Raw genomic sequence first — 20,012 nt, 5'->3', positions numbered from 1 at the left:
ATGATTTGCTGAGTTCTTACTAGATATCTGCCTTCTTTTCCAGCCCAGGTTGGATCATGCTTTGAACAGATGCATGAAGGTGACTGGGTGGTTCAGTCCCTTACGCATCTGATCCCAGGAGCCTGAGATCTCAGGAGCCTGAGATCTCAGGAACCTGAGATCAAGTCCCATATGAGGGTCTCTGTTCTGCAGGGAGTCTGTTTCTCTCTCTGCCCCTCCCATCACTGATTCTCTAGCTCTGTCAAATAAATAAATAAATATAGATGCATGATCCAGAACCCCAACATCTCCACCCATCTGACTTTAAGCAACATTAATGCTCGTTAGACCCTAATGCTTTCTCTACCATTCTTATGGATTTGGCTCCCCTCCCCATCACCCAAAGTAGCATAGCAGAGGCTGTTCGTTGCCTGCTCACTGTCTTTTCCCCCTTTATTCACATGAAGAGACTTCTAATATCTTAGGGTAACAGTGTGTCTAACAAATGATATTTCCCAGCATCCCCTGCAGTAGGATGGCAATGAGATCAAAGTAGAAAACATGGGGTGGGGCTTCTGGAAAGTTCTTTAGAGGAAACTAGTTTTCATGGCAGCTATCTTTCAACCTTATCTTCTTCTTCCTTCCATGGAGACCAGTCTTATAGCTGTGTTAATTCCTCTTAGCCCTGTTTTAAGGAAGTCCCAGATTTCTTACTTTTCTCCCCCAAACCCCATGGCCAAGATCCTTGGAGCTTCACTTCTACTTTTACTGAAATTGTCATAATAGAAATACTTTCCTGCAAGTGATGTTCTTATACCAAAAACTCCTCTTCATTTTGCTCTGAGAGTTTGGTTTGATTCTCTCCCCTAATTTTTATGTATGAATAACATATTTTACATGGCAAAACTCTCTAATTACTTTTGCTTCAGTGTGAGTGCATTTGAACCAGTTAGAGGAGTATTTGAAGTGTTATTGATGTTGGCAAGCATGCTTGAAAGGTGACTACAATTATGGCTATAAATAAATATAAATAAACCAGAAAAGATCTTCGAGACCATGAAGGGCTCATTTTATAGAGAGGTGTTCTGACACCGAATGGCAAACTGACTTGTCCAAGGTCCAAAAGGACAGATTTCAAGCCTGAGTCATATCTTTTCTTCACAAGATCTGAGTCACAGTAGTGTGCCTGGACACGGGGACAAGTTATTTGTCGCTTAGGACTGAGCTGCCTGAATGGTCCTAGTAGATTTCCTACAGACCGACCAAACTCTAGGGATGGAAATATGGTGCTCAAGTAGGCTGAGCATTAGAAACATTAAAGTTTACGCTTCATCTAGTTATTCTGGGGTAATTCTGTGTGATTGGAAGGCGCAGGGGTCTGGGATTCAGGAGTACTGATAGCTGGCCTAGAAGGTGTGAGGTGGAAGATTCTGAAACACTGCCATCTTCTGGTCATTTGGAAGTACTAAAAGTACATTTCAGTTCTAGAACAGGTATGTAGTTTTCAGAAAAAAGGAAACACTAGGCAAGCAAAAAAAAAAAAAAAAAAGGCTGTTTGGAACTCTTTCTTCCAATGTAAGTGCTGGGTTATAACCCAAAGTCAATTCAATGTCTACTTGACTGACCCAAGTCCATTAAAACAAACTTTAATAGTAAGAGCAATACCATGAGAAAACATTGAAACGTCACTTTTGAATTGGTTCATCTTAATTTTTAAGCTGTGTATGCTTTTTACCTAAATCTGAATTGTGAACATTATAAAAGACTTTTCTAATATCCAAAAATCTAATTTCAGATGTTCTTATTTTCTTGTATGAAAGTATTTTTTTAATCACTAAATTATTATGAAGAATTCACATATACATAAGAATTAATCCTAGGGGCATCTGGGTGGCTCAGTGGGTTAAGCCTCTGCCTTCAGCTCAGGTCATGATCTCAGGGTCCTGGAATCGAGCCCCACATCAGGCTCTCTGCTCAGCGGGGAGCCTGCTTCCCCCTCACTCTCTGCCTGCCGCTCTGCCTACTTGTGATCTCTGTCTGTCAAATAAATAAATAAAATCTTCAAAAGAAAAAAGAATTAATCCTATCAACAAACCATGGTGACCCACAAGACCACCAAAATAACATTTACCGGTAAGTCAAGTGCATCTCTGCACTGTTATGCACTCCTCTGTAAGGGGAGGTGATGAGAATGTTTTTCTGAGTCTTTTACCTAAACTTGCTCTTCCTTTCAACACCTGCTTGGAACGGGTGGTAGATAGTATATAGTATCTATCCCTGCCTATAATCTTCACTTGGTCCAAATTCATTTTCCGGATTTTTTTTTATAAATAATTTTTGTAACCCTAGTTAGCAGTTGGCATCTGATTAAGAGATATTTTTCTCCAGAATATTATTTGGGCCTTACAAACCCAGGCTCACTCACCACAGATACCTTTTCTCTCTGTTTCTGAGTATGTTCTTTGGCTTAAGTAGCCTGCTCTTGTGTGCAAATGCAATCCCCCATTTTCACTTGCTTTTCTGCTGGTCTCTGTGTGCCTGTGTGTGCACCTGCCCACAAGTACAATAATGCACATGTAAAAAGACTGTTTTCTTTGAGTGTATGTTTGTGGTTCCTCGAATCTAAGTAAGGAGAAATGCATTGTCATCTAATAAAACCTGAGACAGTATGTATTTCAGGGTATATAATCTCAGATCAATTCGATTCCAAATGCCCGAAACCTTGCAATTTGAAAAATGATGAGTAAATCACTTATCTTTCATTGATTCTCTATGTTTCTATAACATTTATGCAGATTTCTAGATGTTGTAGGGCTAGGTAGTAATTGCCTGGTCTTTCACATAATCACTTTCTCATGTTGCCATTACACTTCTTCGGATTTAGATATTTTAAAGCTAGATGCATCATTGCCTGGAGTATGTTGTCCAAGAATCTGGTGTCAGCTAAATCTGAATTTGCATATGACTTAACCACTTATTAGTAGAGGAAGTTGGAAACTTATACTCTCTTGATTCTAGGTTCCTCATTTGTAAAAGAGGGAGGACTTGGAATATATATGAGGGACTCAGGATTTATGGTATGGGTGAAAATGAGGGTTATGCAACATATGGTAAATAAAGTGATTAGCATAGGCACCCAGTAAATATTTGTGGAATTAAAAGAATGGGAAGGTAACCCGTCAGGCCTCAAACAGTAGGTGCTTAATAAATAACAGTTGCCTTCCACTTTCCTTTGAACAGCTGTAGCCCTATATTATGTGTGCCACCTTTCTATTTTTTTTTTTTTTTATTTTAAATACAGGTGATTTCGTGTGTGATGCTCTTAATTTTTTAAAGAAGAAAAGCCTAGATCATTTCTCACCTTGAGAATCAAGGAAGAGGAAACATGGGAAGGACTCACTAAATGCTTATTGATTTATCGGGGGCTGAACAGGTTGGGGGTCAGGCAGTTTTCAGTAAACTCAACGTCCACTTTTAAATGAACTCACCCACGATGGAGCAGGAGTCCCTCCATTTGACATGGAGCTTCTAGAGAAGCTCTAGATTCAAGAGCTGAACAATAATAAAATAATGATAAAAATGAGTAAGAAAACAGGAGCCATTCAATGAGCATTTTCTGGGGCCTTGTGTGGGCTGGGCACTGGGCTGAGCGTCTGTGCATGCTGAGTGCTTTACAAGCTTTCTCTCGCTTAATCCTAAAACAATCCTGTGTCTGTGACATTAAGAGTCTCCCTATTTTGCAATGCAGGAACTAGAATCAAGAGAGATGTAATAACGGCTTGTGCAAGTTTATTCAGCTAAGTGAATTTAAGACAGAGAATTGTTCAGTTAGACTGAACTGGAGATGAGGTACAGATGCATTAATATTTATAACCTTACATGTGAACTTATTGTTCTATACCCCTCTGTCATATGAGGATTAATAATGAAATTTGTCTTCTTACTTCCGGAGGGGATTGGATGCATCAGATAAGAAAAAATTTGTGAGAAGGGAGCCTGGGTGGTTCAGTGGGTTAAGCCACTGCCTTTGGCTCCAGTCATGATCTCAGGGTCCTGGGACCCCCCACCCCCGCTGCATCAGGCTCTTTGCTTAGCGGGGAGCCTGCTTCCCCCCTCCCTGCCTGCTTCTCTGCCTCCTTGTGATCTCTCTGTCAAATAAATAAGTAAAATCCTTAAAAAAAAAAAAAGAAAGAAATTGTGAGAATATGTGGTAAGCTGTAAAGCACTCTACAGATATTCATCATGATTTGAGATGGAAGGGTTTGCCCTGAGAGCTCACATTCGGGAGGCCTGAACATTCTCCCTGAGGTGGTGTTGCTCCAGCGGCCTTCCGCCCTGTCTTGGCAGAGAGGAATACTTACAGAGCACAGCTCCTTCACTATGGTGTCCTGAAGGACGCTCAAAGTCTTCATGAACTGGGCTTCCAGATGGTGATGGGAGCACAGGCAGTGTCTACAGGCTGAAGACACAGGGCTGGGGCTCTGCCTCTCTGAATGGCAGTGGGGCTGGTGATGACAGCAGACACAGCTGTGGGTGGGTTCAGCGTGGCAGATGCCCGGTGGGCAGATATAAGGGAAGCCTGTGTCCAGAGAGACAGATTTGGTGAGGCGCCGGGCCTTGTTACTCTGCCCTGAACAGCAGTGACAGGGTCTAAGCTCACGTATATCGGCCTGAACAGAAACATCACGGCACTGTCTTGATTTTGTCTCCAGTCCTGGTTCTGCTGTGGGAGCAAGGTCACCCATGGTGCATTCTAAAGCTGTTCCTTTAGAATCAGTCCCCAAAGCCCCAGCATTCAGAGCAGCCGATGCCAGGTTGGAGGACATCTGGATTGTCACCGACTTGGAACCAGCAGCATTTGAGTCAGCGTTTGGAGGAAACTTTCCCCTCTCAGATTCTGCCCGATGTGGTATTTGACCCAAAGCATGACATACTGGCTTTGCGTGGGGAGTATCTCCAGCAGGTTTGTCAAGGTGGGGAATGAACTTCGCAGATGTTTGAATAAGGTCAACTGTATAGGACGTGACATTGCTGGGTCTCGGGACATGCTGTGGTGGGCTCTCTCCTGTCACTGAGGTACTATTGGTGTTAGGACAGGTTGCCTCAGCGCCTACATGACGCTTGTCATGAGCAGGATCAGCTCCCTGTGGTCTTCGGGACTTGCAGTGGTGCCTTTGCACGGATGTTTCCTCAGCTCCCTCAAGCTTCAGAAACCCATCCTTGGCTTCAGTGCTATGGGGAAGCCTAAACCCCAGAGGACAGTCCCACCTGGAGCTAGCTGGACCCACCAGGGCCTCAGTTCCAGTTTGGGGCCTGGGAAAGTCCTGCCTTGGATGGCTGTCTTTCCTTGGGTGCTCTCCCCCTCTGGGGGTCCCGTCAAGGGCTGTATATGGGGTCAATGGCTCTGGAGGCTTCTCCATATCCTCAAACAGAGACTCTTCCTCCACTGTAGATGTTGAGGCCTTTTCTTCCATGACACTCCAGTCTTGATTTGAAAAGGCTGTGTTCACCATACTCTTGGAATCAGATTCATCTGACTCTCGCTGGCAGTCCTGGGGTGGCACTAAGCACTGGCTCTGATCCCTTGGCTCTCTACATCCATTCTCAACAGGACTCTGGCTGCTTGGCAAGGAAGGCATCTGTGTGAGAAATCAGGATAAAAGCAAATGGGTCAGGACGGTGGGGAAGGGATTGGTTTAAGATGCGCTTGTGTCTGTCCCTTGTCATTACCCAACTTAGGGGTCCGGAAATAAAAGTTACAAACTCAGGCTTCCGTGAGGTCACACTTTAACTAAGCTCTTCCATCTATGCAGCTCGCTTCCTTGTTTGGTAAAATCAAAAGAAAATAAAAAGGAAAGGAATGCTAAGCTTTCTGGCACCTTGTTTAGTGTGACTCCAATCCCCCGCCCCTTGGGTACCTGTGGTGCATGTCTTCTACGGGCTGGCTGCCCTTCCCAAATATGGCAGTGTGGTGGGCTTTCTGTTTATCTTTCCTTCTACTCCGATTCCAACCCACCAGTGGCCCTCTACCTGCAAGAAGAATGGTTCCAGGGGGTCGTCCAGGAATCCGCTGCTGTCAGACTGGCAGCTGTTTTCTCTGTTCACTATGGCACCTGTGGAAAGAAGTCACGAGGCCTGGGGTCAGTGAAGGGAAGTGGGGTGTCAGAAGGACTGAGATCAAACCCTCTCTGTGCCAGACAGGCCGAAGATCCTCAATAAATGCCCAGTGCATGGAAATAGAGATGAGTGGGAGAATTCTAAGGGTCTATTTTCTTGATTGTCAGAGGTTCCAGGTAAAACTGTGTCACTGGTTTCTTGATACAAGGAGTAAAACACAAAATAAAGGAGAAAGGATGACCATCTCTTAAGACAAAATAGCAAATGATTGCAGATGCGTCTTTAATAAGGGGAAGAGAATCCAGAAGGAAATGCATAGCCCTTAAATGCCATGCTGACAATACAATAAAAAACAAAATGTATATATCTCTGTATGTATTTTGCAATGAACTGAATATTATGCACACCCCCCCCCAATCATACATTGAAATCCTAACTCCCATGGTAATGGTATTAGGAGGTGGGGCCTTCAGGGAGTGACAGGTAAGGAGAGCAGAGCTCTCATTCGTGGGGTTACTACTTTGCAAAATACCTTAAAAGAAGTCCCCGGAGAGGAGAACTCCCTTGCCCCTTCTACCATGTAAGAACACAGTGAGAAGATGACCATCTGTGGACCAGGAAGTGGTTTCTCATGAGACACTGAAACTGCCAGCACCTTGACCTTGAACTTCTAGCCTCCAGAACTGTGAAAAATAAATTCCTATTGTTCATAAGCCACCCTGTCTGTAGTATTCTGTTACAGCAGCTCTGCCTAAGACATATATATTCTTTTTTTTTTTTAAACTAAATGTTAGATAAGAACCTTATTAGCTTCATCTGCACTCTATATGACTATAAGGTCATGTTCATGTTTTAGACTGCTTCTCCTGTCATTGCAAAAGGCTGGAAGGAGCAAAGAAAGAACTACATGAAGTGAGGGCAGGTAACAATTCTGTAAATATGAGCCTCTGGAAATTCTAAATCTATCTGAACTTTTACCATAGATATTGTGTTATATTAGCAGGGGTGGGGGATATGGGTGGCTACTCGAGGATGAACCTGCTAAAGATTAAATTGGAAGATTTTTTTTTCTCTTACCTAAGGAGAAATACTTTATGGGCTAGAAGAGGAAGTCGCCTGGGAGGAGAGTGTTTGGAGTGTAGCCCTTCTTCTACAAGAAGTAGAAAGAATATCCTTGGGCATGTGGTTGGCTCAGTCAGTTAAGCGTCTGCTTTCGGCTTAGGTCATGATCCCAGGGTCCTGGGATTGAGTCCTGCATCAGGCTCCCTGCTTAGTGGGGAGTCTGCTTCTCCCTCTCCTTCTGACTGCAGCTCCCCAACCTCTCTCTTTCCCGCTTGCTCTCTCTCTCTCATCATTTCTCTCTCTGTATCAAATAAAAATAAAAGGATATAAATTTCAACAGCTGAATCCTAGACACATGGAAGAAATTTGAGAAAACAATGTCTTTGATCTTGTTATCACCTCTCTTACTATATAGAGAAGGGTAAAATATGGAAAATATTGACTGGTCATCGATCTAAAGAAGACTTCCGCTTCTGACGAGCTGAAGTAATAAGAACTAGATTTTCCTCCCACCTGAAACAACTGAAAAACTGGACAAAGTATATGAAAAACAGTTTCAAGAATATGGACATCAGGCAATTAAAAATGGGTGTCCCTGAGATGTAGGAGCAAATAATGCGAGCTGTATAATCACCCAGCTTCCTGCCTTGAGATAGTTTATAGGCTGTGGTGTAGCGAGGGAGGGCAGACTCAGGCAGCACCCGGCAGATTCTCTGAGTTGAAGAGACAAAATGAAGAGTCTGGAATGACTGAGCCAGCTAGAGTTTTCAGGGAAGAGTGGGAGAGAGGAGAGATCTTCACAGAGAGAAGTCACAGAAACCCTCCTGAGTATTTAGCTGGGGGCTGAACTGCACATGTGTGTGAGGAAACACCACAGGCTGGGGAAAGAATCACTGGAAAGGCTTAGAAGACACAGTGCCTAGGAGTCCCCAGGCTGGGAATAGTGCAATCTTCCATCAGCCAGACTCCAAAACCTCACAATTCCCAGAGCACTGGTGGGGCAGAGTACTCATAGGTGTCTTGCTTTAGGATTGAGGAATGATTAGGCCTAGAATGAGCATTTCCCCCACACCACATATCTTAAAAGTGAAACTTGAAAGGACCAAGTGACCCAACTGTGTCCCAGACCTAAGCTCAAGCGCATTTATAGAAATAAAACAATATCTAGCCTCCACAAGGTAAAATCTATAATATCTGGCATCTAACAAAGAACACCAGGCATGTAAAGAAGCAAAAAAAATATGACCCATAGTGGGGGGGGGAAACCCAGTCAACCGAAACCAATCTAGAACTGACAATGTTAGAATTCACAAGAAAGGACTTTAAAACAATTACTATGGCTATAGTCCATATGTTTAAGAAGCTAGAGGAGAGATTAACTATGTTAAGAGGAGACTGCTAGATATAAAAAATACTCAAATTGAAATTCTAGAGATGAAAACACGATGTCTCAGGCAAAATTTATACTGGATAGGATTAACAGCATTTTAGGAATTGTAGAAGAAAAAATAGTGAAACTGAAGACATGACAGTAGAAACTACCCCAAATCAAAAACAGAAATTCAAGAAAAAAAATTAAAAAAAAAATAAAAAGAACATCAGTGAGCTGTGGGACACGTCACGTAGCTGAACATATAGGTCCCTGGAATATCCCAAAGAGGACGGGAAACACTGGAAGAAATTTTTGAAGAAAAGTTTGTTGCAAGATGTTCGACAAACCCCAAGCACAAGAAATATGAAGAAAATTATACCAAGGCACATCAGAATGAAATTGTCCAACACCAATGATAAAGAAACATTTTAAAATCAGCTAGAGACAAAAAAGACACATTATACATAGGGAAACAAAGTCAAGGAAAGCAGTGAGTTTCTCACTGGAAATGATCCCAGAGAGAAGACGGTGGGATGACATCTTAAAAGTACTGAAAGAAAAAAAGTGTCTGTAAGTTTGTTTGTTTGTTTAAAGATTTTATTTATTTATTTTTTTTGATAGAGAGAGAGACACAGCGAGAGAGGGAACACAAGCAGGGGGAGTGGGAGAGGGAGAAGAAGGCTTCCTGCCAAGCAGAGAGCCCATTGAGGGGTTTGATCCAGGACCCCGGGATCATGACCTGAGCTGAAGGCAGACGCTTAATGGCAGCAACCCCAGCACCCCTGGGTAAGTTGCTGTTTTTGTTTTTTTATATTTATTTAGTTAGAGAGAAAGAGAGCTTGCACAGGGGATGGGGCAGAGGGAGAGAGAGAGAGAGAAAGAATCTCCAGCAGGCTCACTGATGAGTGCGGAGCTGATGCAGGGTTGGATCCCAGGACCTCGAGATCACAACCTGAGCTGAAATCAAGAGTCAGGTGCTTAACTGACCAAGCCATCCATGTGCCCTGGGTGTGGATACATTTTAAAGATTTTTAAAAAATTCTCTAAATCTTTTAAAATAACAACAGACTATTTAAACAAAAAACAATAATACTGTAGTGTGAGGTTTATAACAAAGACTTAGAAGCATAAAAGGAAAAACCAGCCCCTTCCCCCCTGCAAAGAAAACACCTGTTATAAAATTGAGTAGTTTGTGTGGAAGTAACTCCCTGTGAGGTTTTCCTTTGACTATGATGTACAATCTTTATAGACGCTTTAGCCTGGCTAATAGAATACTTGTTTACTTGTTGTCAAAGGAAATAGTGTATACCCATTGTGTATTTATTATAGGAAGTTTACTTGTGTAATATTTACACAATATGATGTAATATTTAAGACTTCAGTGCTCTTGTTATAATGAGCTATAAAACTCTTCCAGCTCCTTTTAGAGTTAGAAAAAAAATCACCTATTTTTCTTCTTATAACACCTATGGGTATGAAATCAGTGGTGATTATGGCAGAAACCTTTGAAATGGCCAGAGCAGAATATACAATATTTTTCTGGTACTCTACGAAGGGCTCTGGCCACTTCCGTTGGAACCCCTCCACTGAACAGCCTCACCAAGTGGGCAGCCCTTCCTCATGAGTTTTCCACACAACCCTCCCATCCCAGTTTCTGTGCTGGTGACCCATGGCAGCTTTTCTACTTGGCCCCCAAAGCCGGTTTGCAGTAGACAGACCACGGAACAGGAGGGAGCAAGATGGGACTGACTGTACCCCTCAATCTCCATCCCCAGCCACGTAAGTGTCGAGGAACCAGAGATATTCAGCAGCAGGGTTGAAACTTGCTGAAGGATGGACTAAACAGCTTTGAAACCTCTTCTTTCTATATGTTTTGGTGCAAGATTTGCACGGTAAACTGTGAAGGACTCCCGGTACATCATTATCATTTAAATGATCCATAAGCAATTATTATTCTAGTATAAGCTTCATCCAAAATGGTCACTCTTCCCCTTCTTACAACCTTTTTTTTTTTTTTTAAGATTTTATTTATTTAACAGACAGAGATCAAGAGTAGGCAGAGAGACAGGAAGAGAGAGAAGAGGAAGCAGGCTCCCTGCTGAGCAGAGAACCAGAAACGGGGCTTGATCCCAGGACCCTGGGATCATGACCTGAGCCGAAGGCAGAGGCTTTAACCCACTGAGCCACCCAGGCGCCCCTCCCCCCTTCTTACAACCTTAAGATGAAATTATACACTTGAGCACCAGAACAAAACTCTATGTCCGAGTTCATTCCTCCACGTGCTGGTTGGTCCATGCCAATCTGGTCCAAATGAAAATGAACAACCACCAAAGTAAAGGGTCCCAAAAAGATAGAAAGAGTGATTTCCTCTAGGAAGGATGTGTTTAAATTATAACTGTTACCATCAGTTAATGGCACTAGTGTAAAACACAACGAACAAGAACAAACAACAAAAATAACCTCCGAAACTCATTGAAATGAATTTGTGAAACAATCAGATTTTGAGAGCCTTTCTGTGATGGTGAGATCAAGTGATAGGATTGGGCATAGTTCTCCCAGGACTAGAGGCTTGTTTATCTTGTATTTTAGAAGTCAAATACACGCATCTGAATCATTTAGAGAGCGTTACCAAGCAAAGTGTGGGCCAGTTTACAGATGGTTTAGTTTCTTCAGAGAACTAAACATCCTTCCCCGCCTATAAACCACCCTTTCAGCAACTAGATGGAAAAACACCTCAAAAATGGGTTTGAGTGTCCCAAATATTCTCTTAAGGTTGTGGCAGTTAAATGATCCAAAGGATGAGACACTTCCTTGCTCAGGATGGCTACAATAGATGATTAAACAAACAGACTAATGCAAATGTGCTCTGCTTGTCCTGCCCATGTCCTCACACGGAGGGGCATGACTTAAGGGAAGGCAGTAAGGCATCTGGCTAAGAGCAACGGAAGTAGCACCAGTGCCCACCTGCCAACCCAGCCCAGTGCCTGAAACCATGGAGGCTAAGACTGGGAGAATTTTAGAAGCCTCATCAATGGGATTTTCCACAGGCTTTTAATATGCTCAAAGAGCTACAGTTCTTCCTTACTTCTCTAGATTAGGGCCTTGACTTCCCACCTCACCTCTACCTACCAGTCCTTTTGTCCTAGCTGAATCTAATTATTCAAACCCGCCACTACTGGAGGATTCCTGTTCCAAACCACCACCAATCCCCTTATGGGTTTGTCAGGTCCCTTGAAACAGCTGGCTCCCTTACTCTGCTAATCCCATACTTTCAGCCACCACCCCCCCTACCCCCCCCTTCTCTGCAGGGTAGGCTACTGAGATCCTAGCCGGACCCTTAACTGAGTCGTTTAGAAAATCTGGAACCAGATCTACTGGATTCAGAATCTGACTCTGCTGCTGACTAGTGGTGTGAGCTTGGCCATGCCACTTAGGTCCGCGTGGAGTGTTTCCTCACGTGGGAAAGAATAAATGCGGGGATGATGGGTCACTTGAGGGGTTGCAGTGAGGATACTATCTAATAAGATATACTGGATATATGAAGACTTCAGGCACAGGAAAAGATGATCTAATCACGTATATAAATTTTTGCTGCCGAACATCCTCTTAATATTATCAATTAGAACTCAATCACGATGAATATCATTGTTAAATATCATTCATGTGTACTATTATATATATCAGTATTCGTTAGAAATGGCCTTTTCCAGCACAGGCCTGTCTTCTCAGAGTCAGATTTTACCCTCCCAGTTGGGTGGACCCCGCCTGGGCTGGACCCCTTCTCTGCCTAAGAAGTTTGCAACCTTTCCGCCCCCGAGGAGACCGATGCTTCAGGCACTTTGTCCAAATAATCAGCAGGTGGCAGCATTACACCAACCACAGGACCGAGGAGCCCGGACCCTGCCCAGAGTCCCCTGAACGGCTGAAAGTTGAAAGAAAAGTCCACCGCAAGGGCTTGCTTTCCTGAGCTGAGTTGATAATAAAGACTTCTGAATCCTAAGTAGAGAGTTTTAAGGTTAGTGTAGTTTGAGTTCCCAGAGGCTCAGGAAAAAGAAAGTCTATGGAATCAAAACATAAATGAGGGAGGGAGAAAAGGACAAGACGTCTTTGGGGGTGCACCATAAGCTAGGGTTGTGTAGAGCAAAAGAAATAGTCCAGCCTTAGCCTGGGGCTCACTGTCTACACTGATCTATGCTATTTCACGGATTTCCCTGCCATGCTCCCCTCTCTTCTGTTCCCCCAGTGGTAGAAAATTCTGTGACAGTGCTGGTGAAGTTGAGTCACAGAACAAGTTATCTTGGAACTGCACTGGACATTATAGATTATGCAAACTCAAACAGGGCAGGTGGCATAAAGCTTGTTAAGCAGCTAGGATGCGAGACCATAGGGACGGTGTGGACTGCCTGGACTCCAGAGGGTGTGTTCCCCTGAAGGCATTTTAAAAAGTAATTTTAAATATTTGGTAGAACAAACAAAGTTCTCTGTGGGCCACAGTCCATCCTCCAGACTGGAAGTTAGGATGGTACCACCGATCATCCAAAGTAGGATTCCCTTCCAGAACATTCCTTACAGATGGCCATCTAGCTAGTGATTACACATTTGTGGTACGGAGACCTAGTTCTCTCTGGTCAGAACATATCATACATTTTATGAAATGCTTCTTTATATTGAGCTGAATCTACAATTGATTTTTCCATTCACCGGTCATAGTTTGATCCAGGGAGTAATACAGAACATGTTTAATCCTTTTTCCTCAAGACAGCTCGCTTGTACTCTGCAGGCCTTTCTTCCTCAGCTTAAATCTCCCCAGTCTTTAAATCAACCATCACAGGGCAGTTTTCAAGTTATAGTGTCTTGGGCTTTTCAGTTAAGTGCTTACCTAGTCATGTTTGCCATAAAATCCAGCACTCAGAACTAGATTTAGGAGTTAGGATAGGGTCTGACCAACATGGAACAGAGGACTGCCCTTTGCTTAGTCAGAAGTTGAGCTCCCAGTGTTGGGTTATACACTAAGCTCAGTCTCTATTTTGTTCTCTTGTGAAATTGAATCTAGCTCAGTTGAGACTACATTTCTATGGCCTCAAGATGATTTTGATCTTCATTCTGAAATCTGTCTGTGTCATCTGGGGCCTTGCCACCCGTTCTTGCTGTGGGCCAAGCCACTGCTAATATTCTGAAGAGAATAGGCCACACCACACAGCCTGGGATTGGTTTACTGCAAACCTCCATTTTATTGTTTTCCACATTTCACAAATGTTACTGGGCGCCTGTCGGGTCCTACGCTGTTCTAGAAATTCCAGCATAATGTCAACAAAGATACCCACTCTCACAGAGCTTATATTTATCTTGACTCTGATCCTAGAACTGAAGAATGGTTGAGAACATTCGTGACTGTGGCAAATACTCCTGAAGCAATTTAATTCTTCCTTCTATGCCAAGCATACTTGGGCGGAGGAGTTCCTATCCTACAAACATTTCTACATAAGGTTTTCATAATTTCCACAAGTGCCCTGCTGACATTTTTGTTTTAATTTCTTTCTTATTACCTGGGCATTCTTCCTTCTTTCCTCCTCCACCCCTTCTCTCTCTCTCTCTTTTTCTTTTTCTTTTTTTCCTTTCCTTCCTCCTTCTTTTCTCTCTCCCTCTGTTTGTTTATTGCTCTTGGTTTAGCAGTTTGTCCTCTGTTCTTTTTTTTTTTTTTTAAGATTTTATTTATTTGAGAGAGAGAGCAAGAGAAGTGGAGGGTCAGAGGGAGAAGCTGACTCCCTGCTGAGCACGGAGCCTGATGCAGGACTGGGTCCTGGGACTCCAGGATCATGACCTGAGCCGAAGGCTGTCGCTTAACCAACTAAGCCACACAGGTGCCCTGTCCTCTGTTCTTTAGTGAGAATTACCCTCCTTCATCATTACAAAAGAGAAAAAGAAGAAAAGAAGTTGCTTCTGTAAACTGCTTCTTTTGGCTTAATACCGTTAGTTGTTTTTTAGGATCATATAGTATGTGGTGGTGAAGAAAATGTGGAAAATGAAAAAATGTCAATAAGAAAATAAAAATCACTTATCATCTAAGGATGAAGGAAAATAACAAGACTGTGTCTATAGATCTTTCAGTCCAGCCCAGTTTCTTTGTGCATATGTATGTGTGTATTTTATAAAATAAAAGTAATACACAATTTATAATTTTCTTTTTTGCATACATTTGTGAGTTTTTCTTTATCAAAAGTTCTTTATAATGTGTGTGTGCACATGTTTGTGTTTGCAAGCATGTGCATTTCTGTTTTGGACTGTGATGTTATGACTGGGTTGCTGTGTAGAACATAACTGGACAGGCTTCTGTCTTTGTTTCTATGTCCTCAAGCAGCATGGAGAACTGATGTTGTATTACTTTCTTAAACTTGTAGAAGAGCTCAGTGTTAAAACCACTAACCATGGTACATTTTAAAAGATGAAATTCTTTGACAACTTTTAATTTCGACAATAAGTACTGATATTTCAGGATTCCTACTTCTTGGATTAATGGTATTTCTTTTTCTTATTTATTTTCCAATGCCCTCAGTCAAATGATTTATTTATTTTCATTCTGAGGTCTCTAAAAAGAGAAAAGACTATGTCTATGCCTCTTAAGGTAGCTTTGCCCTTATTTCCTAGGTTTTTGTAAAAATTCCATTCTATCTAATGGTAGTGCTATCATTCTTGTTTTCCTTTTCTTTTTCTTTTTAAACATTTTATTTATTTATTTGACAGAGAGAGAGAGAGAGATCATAAGTAGGCAGAGAGTCAGGCAGAGAGAGGGGGAAAGCAGGCTCCCTGCTGAGCAGAGAGCCTGATGTGGGGCTCGATCCCAGGACCCTGAGATCTTGACCTGAGCTGAAGGCAGAGGCTTAACCCACTGAGTCACCCAGATGCTCCTTGTTTTCCTTTTCTTTTTCTTCTTCGCACTGGCATGCTTTTTTGATATATTTCTGCCCATTCATTTTTCCTTTAGTTTTTCTGTGATTCCTTATTTTAAATGTGGCTAACAGTTTTACAAAATTTATTTATTTTATTTTATATATATATATATTTTATTTTCTATATTTTAAGTAAGTTCCATACCCAGTGTGGAGGCCAACATGGGGCTTGAACTCACCATGCTGCAGTCAAGACCTGATCTAAGATCAAGAGTCACTCAACCAACTGAGCCACCCAATCTCCCCATAAATGTGGATAACATTTTTTAAAGGATCTTTGAGTCTTTTCCTTTGTTAGAGGCATTTATTGCATCGATAGCTATTTTCATAAGAATGTACTGGGTCTTATTGCTTGTAATTTTATGTTTTCTATTTTTAGAACTGGGATTGATGTAGGTAATATGTGGCACACTTGATGCAAATCTGAAAATAAGCATCACTAATAATCCATAACAGTCTTTTCTGCTGAGCTGGAATCCAGCCTCAAAATATTTATCAGTTCAACATTACCAATGGCTAATATAAATCAATGAAAATTGGGACACAAGTTATAATCTATATTTGCTATCTTACTGTTATATTAATAAACCCCAAACTTCACATTTAAATAGACCTGATTTTGAACTGCACCATAAACAGCAGAGACTTAAATGAGGATTAAAGGAGGTAATTTAAAATATTTAGCATAGTTCTTTATTATCTGAATGTTCAAAATGTGGCTATTTGGCCTCAATATTTGGTAGTATTATTAATATAATTAATTTTTCATGTTTATTCTTTTGCCATGTGGACTATATTTTCAATGATTGCTTTTCCCTTCTGGTAATTCACAAGGCATGTAGAGTGTTTTTAAACTTAATTGGTGGTAACTTAAAAAATCCAAGCATTTCAAACTGCAATTATCAACATCAAGAATTAAGCAGTGTCTATTGACTCCTCAGTTAATCAGTATTTGCTGACAATTTTATTCTCTTCTACATTCAGCTTTTTCTCTTCTACATTCAGCTTTTGGGTATGATCTAGGATTTTAGATCCAGGATATTATTGTTGAATTCTTTTATTCATGTTTCTTCTCTTTCAAGATTTTTCATGGTATTTGCATTATGCTTATATGATTTATGATTCCTGAGACTTTGCTTATCTGAAATAAGGCTTCACTAAAAGTATGACAACTCTGAAGGGTATAGAATTCTTAAGCTACAAAATTTCCACTTTATACTGTGCCCCGTTATCTCTGGGCATCTAATAAGAGGATGTTTGTTGAGAAGTAAGTGAGCATGAAAACCTCTTTATTAGTCCTACTGTCTGACCATGGTATTTTTAATGCCTAATTCACACTGCTTCCTCTGGCATCTTTTCAATACCATTTTCTTAAAAACTGTCATATCAACAAATTACCTTAACAATTGTTGAAAAGGACACTTTAGAGTAATATATTCACAGGGAGTGACTTGTGATGTTTCTCTCTGCTCCCTCCTCCCCACAAGTTATGTTCCTACCCACAGGAGAAAAGAAGCCAGTGTGCCTGGAGCTAAGTGGCATAAAGTAATTAAGGGTTTGGTCATGCAGAATTTTGGAATGAAACAAGTTAGAAGTCTAATTCAATTAAATATTTCTAAAACAGAACATTTCTATGACTCTATAAAGATTCTATGAATCTATAAAAATGTATAAAAATTGCAATATTTCAATACACATATCTTCTTTGTATACATAGACCCTTATTTATTAGATGTTCCTGAGTCAAAAAAGAGGAACACAGATCCAGTTTTTTTAATAGCAACCCTGCATTCACTGTCTTGGGAGAATGTAATGACACATTTAGATTTAGATCCAGTGCTTATCCTATATTTGAAAAGAGAAAATTAGAAGTTTCCGGAGTGAAATGAATGATGTCCCCATCACCATTTGAGACAATGGGTGGATTGCAAATTTTGTAATACTAGGTTCTTTGGAATTTTTAGTTTCTGTACTGATTCGACTACCACAGGCCTAGAGACAAGCAGTCTCAATGATTTTTTTGTATTTTTTTTTTCCTCCTTGTCAAGCAGTCTGGGAGCAAACATTATTGTTGCTTGAGTTAACCAGTTGATATGCAGGTGATTATGTCAAATCTTCAGACAATAGGAGGAGGTAGTCCTTTCACGTGGTAGCCTACTTCATCAAAAGTAATAATCCAGGATTAAGAAAAGGGAAAAATTTTTGATTCACCAAGCTGGAGAAGTAAGATTTTCCTCAAGAGTCAGCTTATGATTTTCATCTAGATGCAGTCTAGGGGACAGATGTGGGACTCATGGCTGCATCAGGGACAAAGGGGGACTCAGGGAAGCCAGGTGTGTGCTGGTTGCTTTCCATTTGCCTTTCCTTGCCTCCACTGCCTCACTCTGGTCATTCTCTGTCCCATCTGTGCTCCAAGATTGCACTTGTGTTCAGTCCTTGGGAGGTGCCAATAGAAGTAGGAGGTAGAAAGAAGTAGGGCAGGAGAAAGAACATGGCACATTTATTCACCCACTTCCTTCAGGGTGTTTTTTTTAAAATGGCTGCATTCCTTTACAGTAAGAGTCTTGATGAGGTGTTCTCTCTTTGTGTGTGTGTGTGCGCACATGTGTGTTCTCTTTTCAGCCTTGCACTTTTACCTGGCTCCAGCAGCATGATTCTTTCCCTTTGTCTTTTCAGACATGGCCTTCTACACTTACTAGCCATGGAGTGCTTCCCCATCTCTTCGTGGCCCCTTGAATCCAGCCCACCTTGGCAAATAGTTCTTTTTCAAACTTTTTCAGTCAAAACCTTTGAATATACTTTCTCTTTCTTACCTGAGTGATAGACACAATACAATCAGACAACTAAAAATGCCTTGCATGATTAACTTTGACAGAGTATTGTATTCTTTCCTTTAATCCTGAGTAATCTGCTTTTTAAGAAAAACACAGTTTGGGTTTTTAGAGACCTTGGCTCACTCAAGTTTGTAGAAAAGATGGACAGAGAATTGGGCATTGTCTTCCATATCTGTCATATCTACCTACTCTCTTCTATTTGTCCTGTTTATGTTGATGATTCTCTAAAGAATATCTTCCATGTCAGCTTTTTCTTTTCTGTTTTGTAATACTCATGTTCTTTTTTATTACCCCCAAGTCATTTTAAATTCTGATAAAATTATTTCATACATATTCTCATTCATTTAACAATCACTTACTGAATGGCTGCTTTGTGCCAGATACTGGATGAACAGTGAGGAGAATTGAAAGATGCAACCCAGGCTTTGATGAGCTTGTCCAGTGGAAGAGCCACAGATTAAGGATAGAGGAGATGCTAAACAAAAATTCTAATACTGGGAAGCAAGGGCAAAAATGAACTATTGGGATTTCATCAAGATCAAAAGCTTTTGCACAGCAAAGGAAACAGTTAACAAAATCAAAAGACAACTGACAGAATGGGAGAAGATATTTGCAAACAACATATCAGATAAAGGACTAGTGTCCAGAATCTATAAAGAACTTAGCAAACTCAACACCCAAAGAACAAATAATCCAATCAAGAAATGGGCAGGGGACATGAACAGACATTTCTGCAAAGAAGACATCCAGATGGCCAACAGACACATGAAAAAGTGCTCCATATCACTCGGCATCAGGGAAATACAAATCAAAACCACAATGAGATATCACCTCACACCAGTCAGAATGGCTAAAATAAACACGTCAGGAAATGACAGATGCTGGCGAGGATGCAGAGAAAGGGGAACCCTCCTACACTGTTGGTGGGAATGCAAGCTAGTTCAATCACTCTGGAAAACAGCATGGAGGTTCCTCAAAATGTTGAAAATAGAACTGCCCTATGACCCAGCAATTGCATTACTGGGTATTTACCCTAAAGATACAAACGTAGTGATCCAAAGGGGCACGTGCACCCGAATGTTTATAGCAGCAATGTCCACAATAGCCAAACTATGGAAAGAACCTAGATGTCCATCAACAGATGAATGGATCAAGAAGATGTGGTATATATACACAATGGAATACTATGCAGCCATCAAAAGAAATGAAATCTTGCCATTTGTGACAACATGGATGGAACTAGAGCATATCATGCTTAGCGAAATAAGTCAAGCAGAGAAAGACAACTATCATATGATCTTCCTGATATGAGGAAGTGGTGATGCAACATGGGGGCTTAAGTGGGTAGGAGAAGAATCAATGAAACAAGATGGGATTGGGAGGGAGACAAACCATAAGTGACTCTTAATCTTACAAAACAAACTGAGGGTTGCTGGGGGGAGGGGGGTTGGGAGAAGGGGGGTGGGGTTATGGACATTGGGGAGGGTATGTGCTTTGGTGAGTGCTGTGAAGTGTGTAAACCTGGCGATTCACAGACCTGTACCCCTGGGGATAAAAATACATGTTTATAAAAAAAAATGTGAAAATAAAAATTAAAAAATTAAATAACAAAAAAAATTCTAATACTGCCTTTTTATTTAATTTGATAGCAATGAAAAATATCCCAGGATATTTTTCCAAAGCTATGTTTTTTTAGAAACA

At 41.3% G+C, this 20,012-nt stretch overlaps 1 protein-coding gene across 4 annotated transcripts in view; it reads right to left on the bottom strand.

The window, feature by feature from the left end:
• ITPRID1 (ITPR interacting domain containing 1) overlaps positions 1 to 20,012 on the bottom strand; it is a 121,431-nt gene that overhangs the window by 20,366 nt on the left and 81,053 nt on the right. For all 4 annotated transcript variants that reach the window (XM_013061498.2, XM_004762595.3, XM_004762596.3 and 1 more), the window contains 2 exons: positions 6,010 to 6,092; positions 4,341 to 5,618 (listed from right to left, as the gene is read on the bottom strand). In XM_013061498.2, coding sequence (XP_012916952.1) covers positions 4,341 to 5,618; positions 6,010 to 6,092 — 1,361 coding nt within the window. The remainder of the gene's footprint in view (positions 1 to 4,340; positions 5,619 to 6,009; positions 6,093 to 20,012) is intronic.

This window comes from Mustela putorius, unplaced genomic scaffold, assembly GCF_011764305.1.
Source record: "Mustela putorius furo isolate JIRA1106 unplaced genomic scaffold, ASM1176430v1.1 tig00003845_pilon_pilon_pilon, whole genome shotgun sequence".
Classification (NCBI taxonomy): domain Eukaryota; kingdom Metazoa; phylum Chordata; class Mammalia; order Carnivora; family Mustelidae; genus Mustela; species Mustela putorius.
This window is presented reverse-complemented; position numbering and strand designations above follow the sequence as displayed.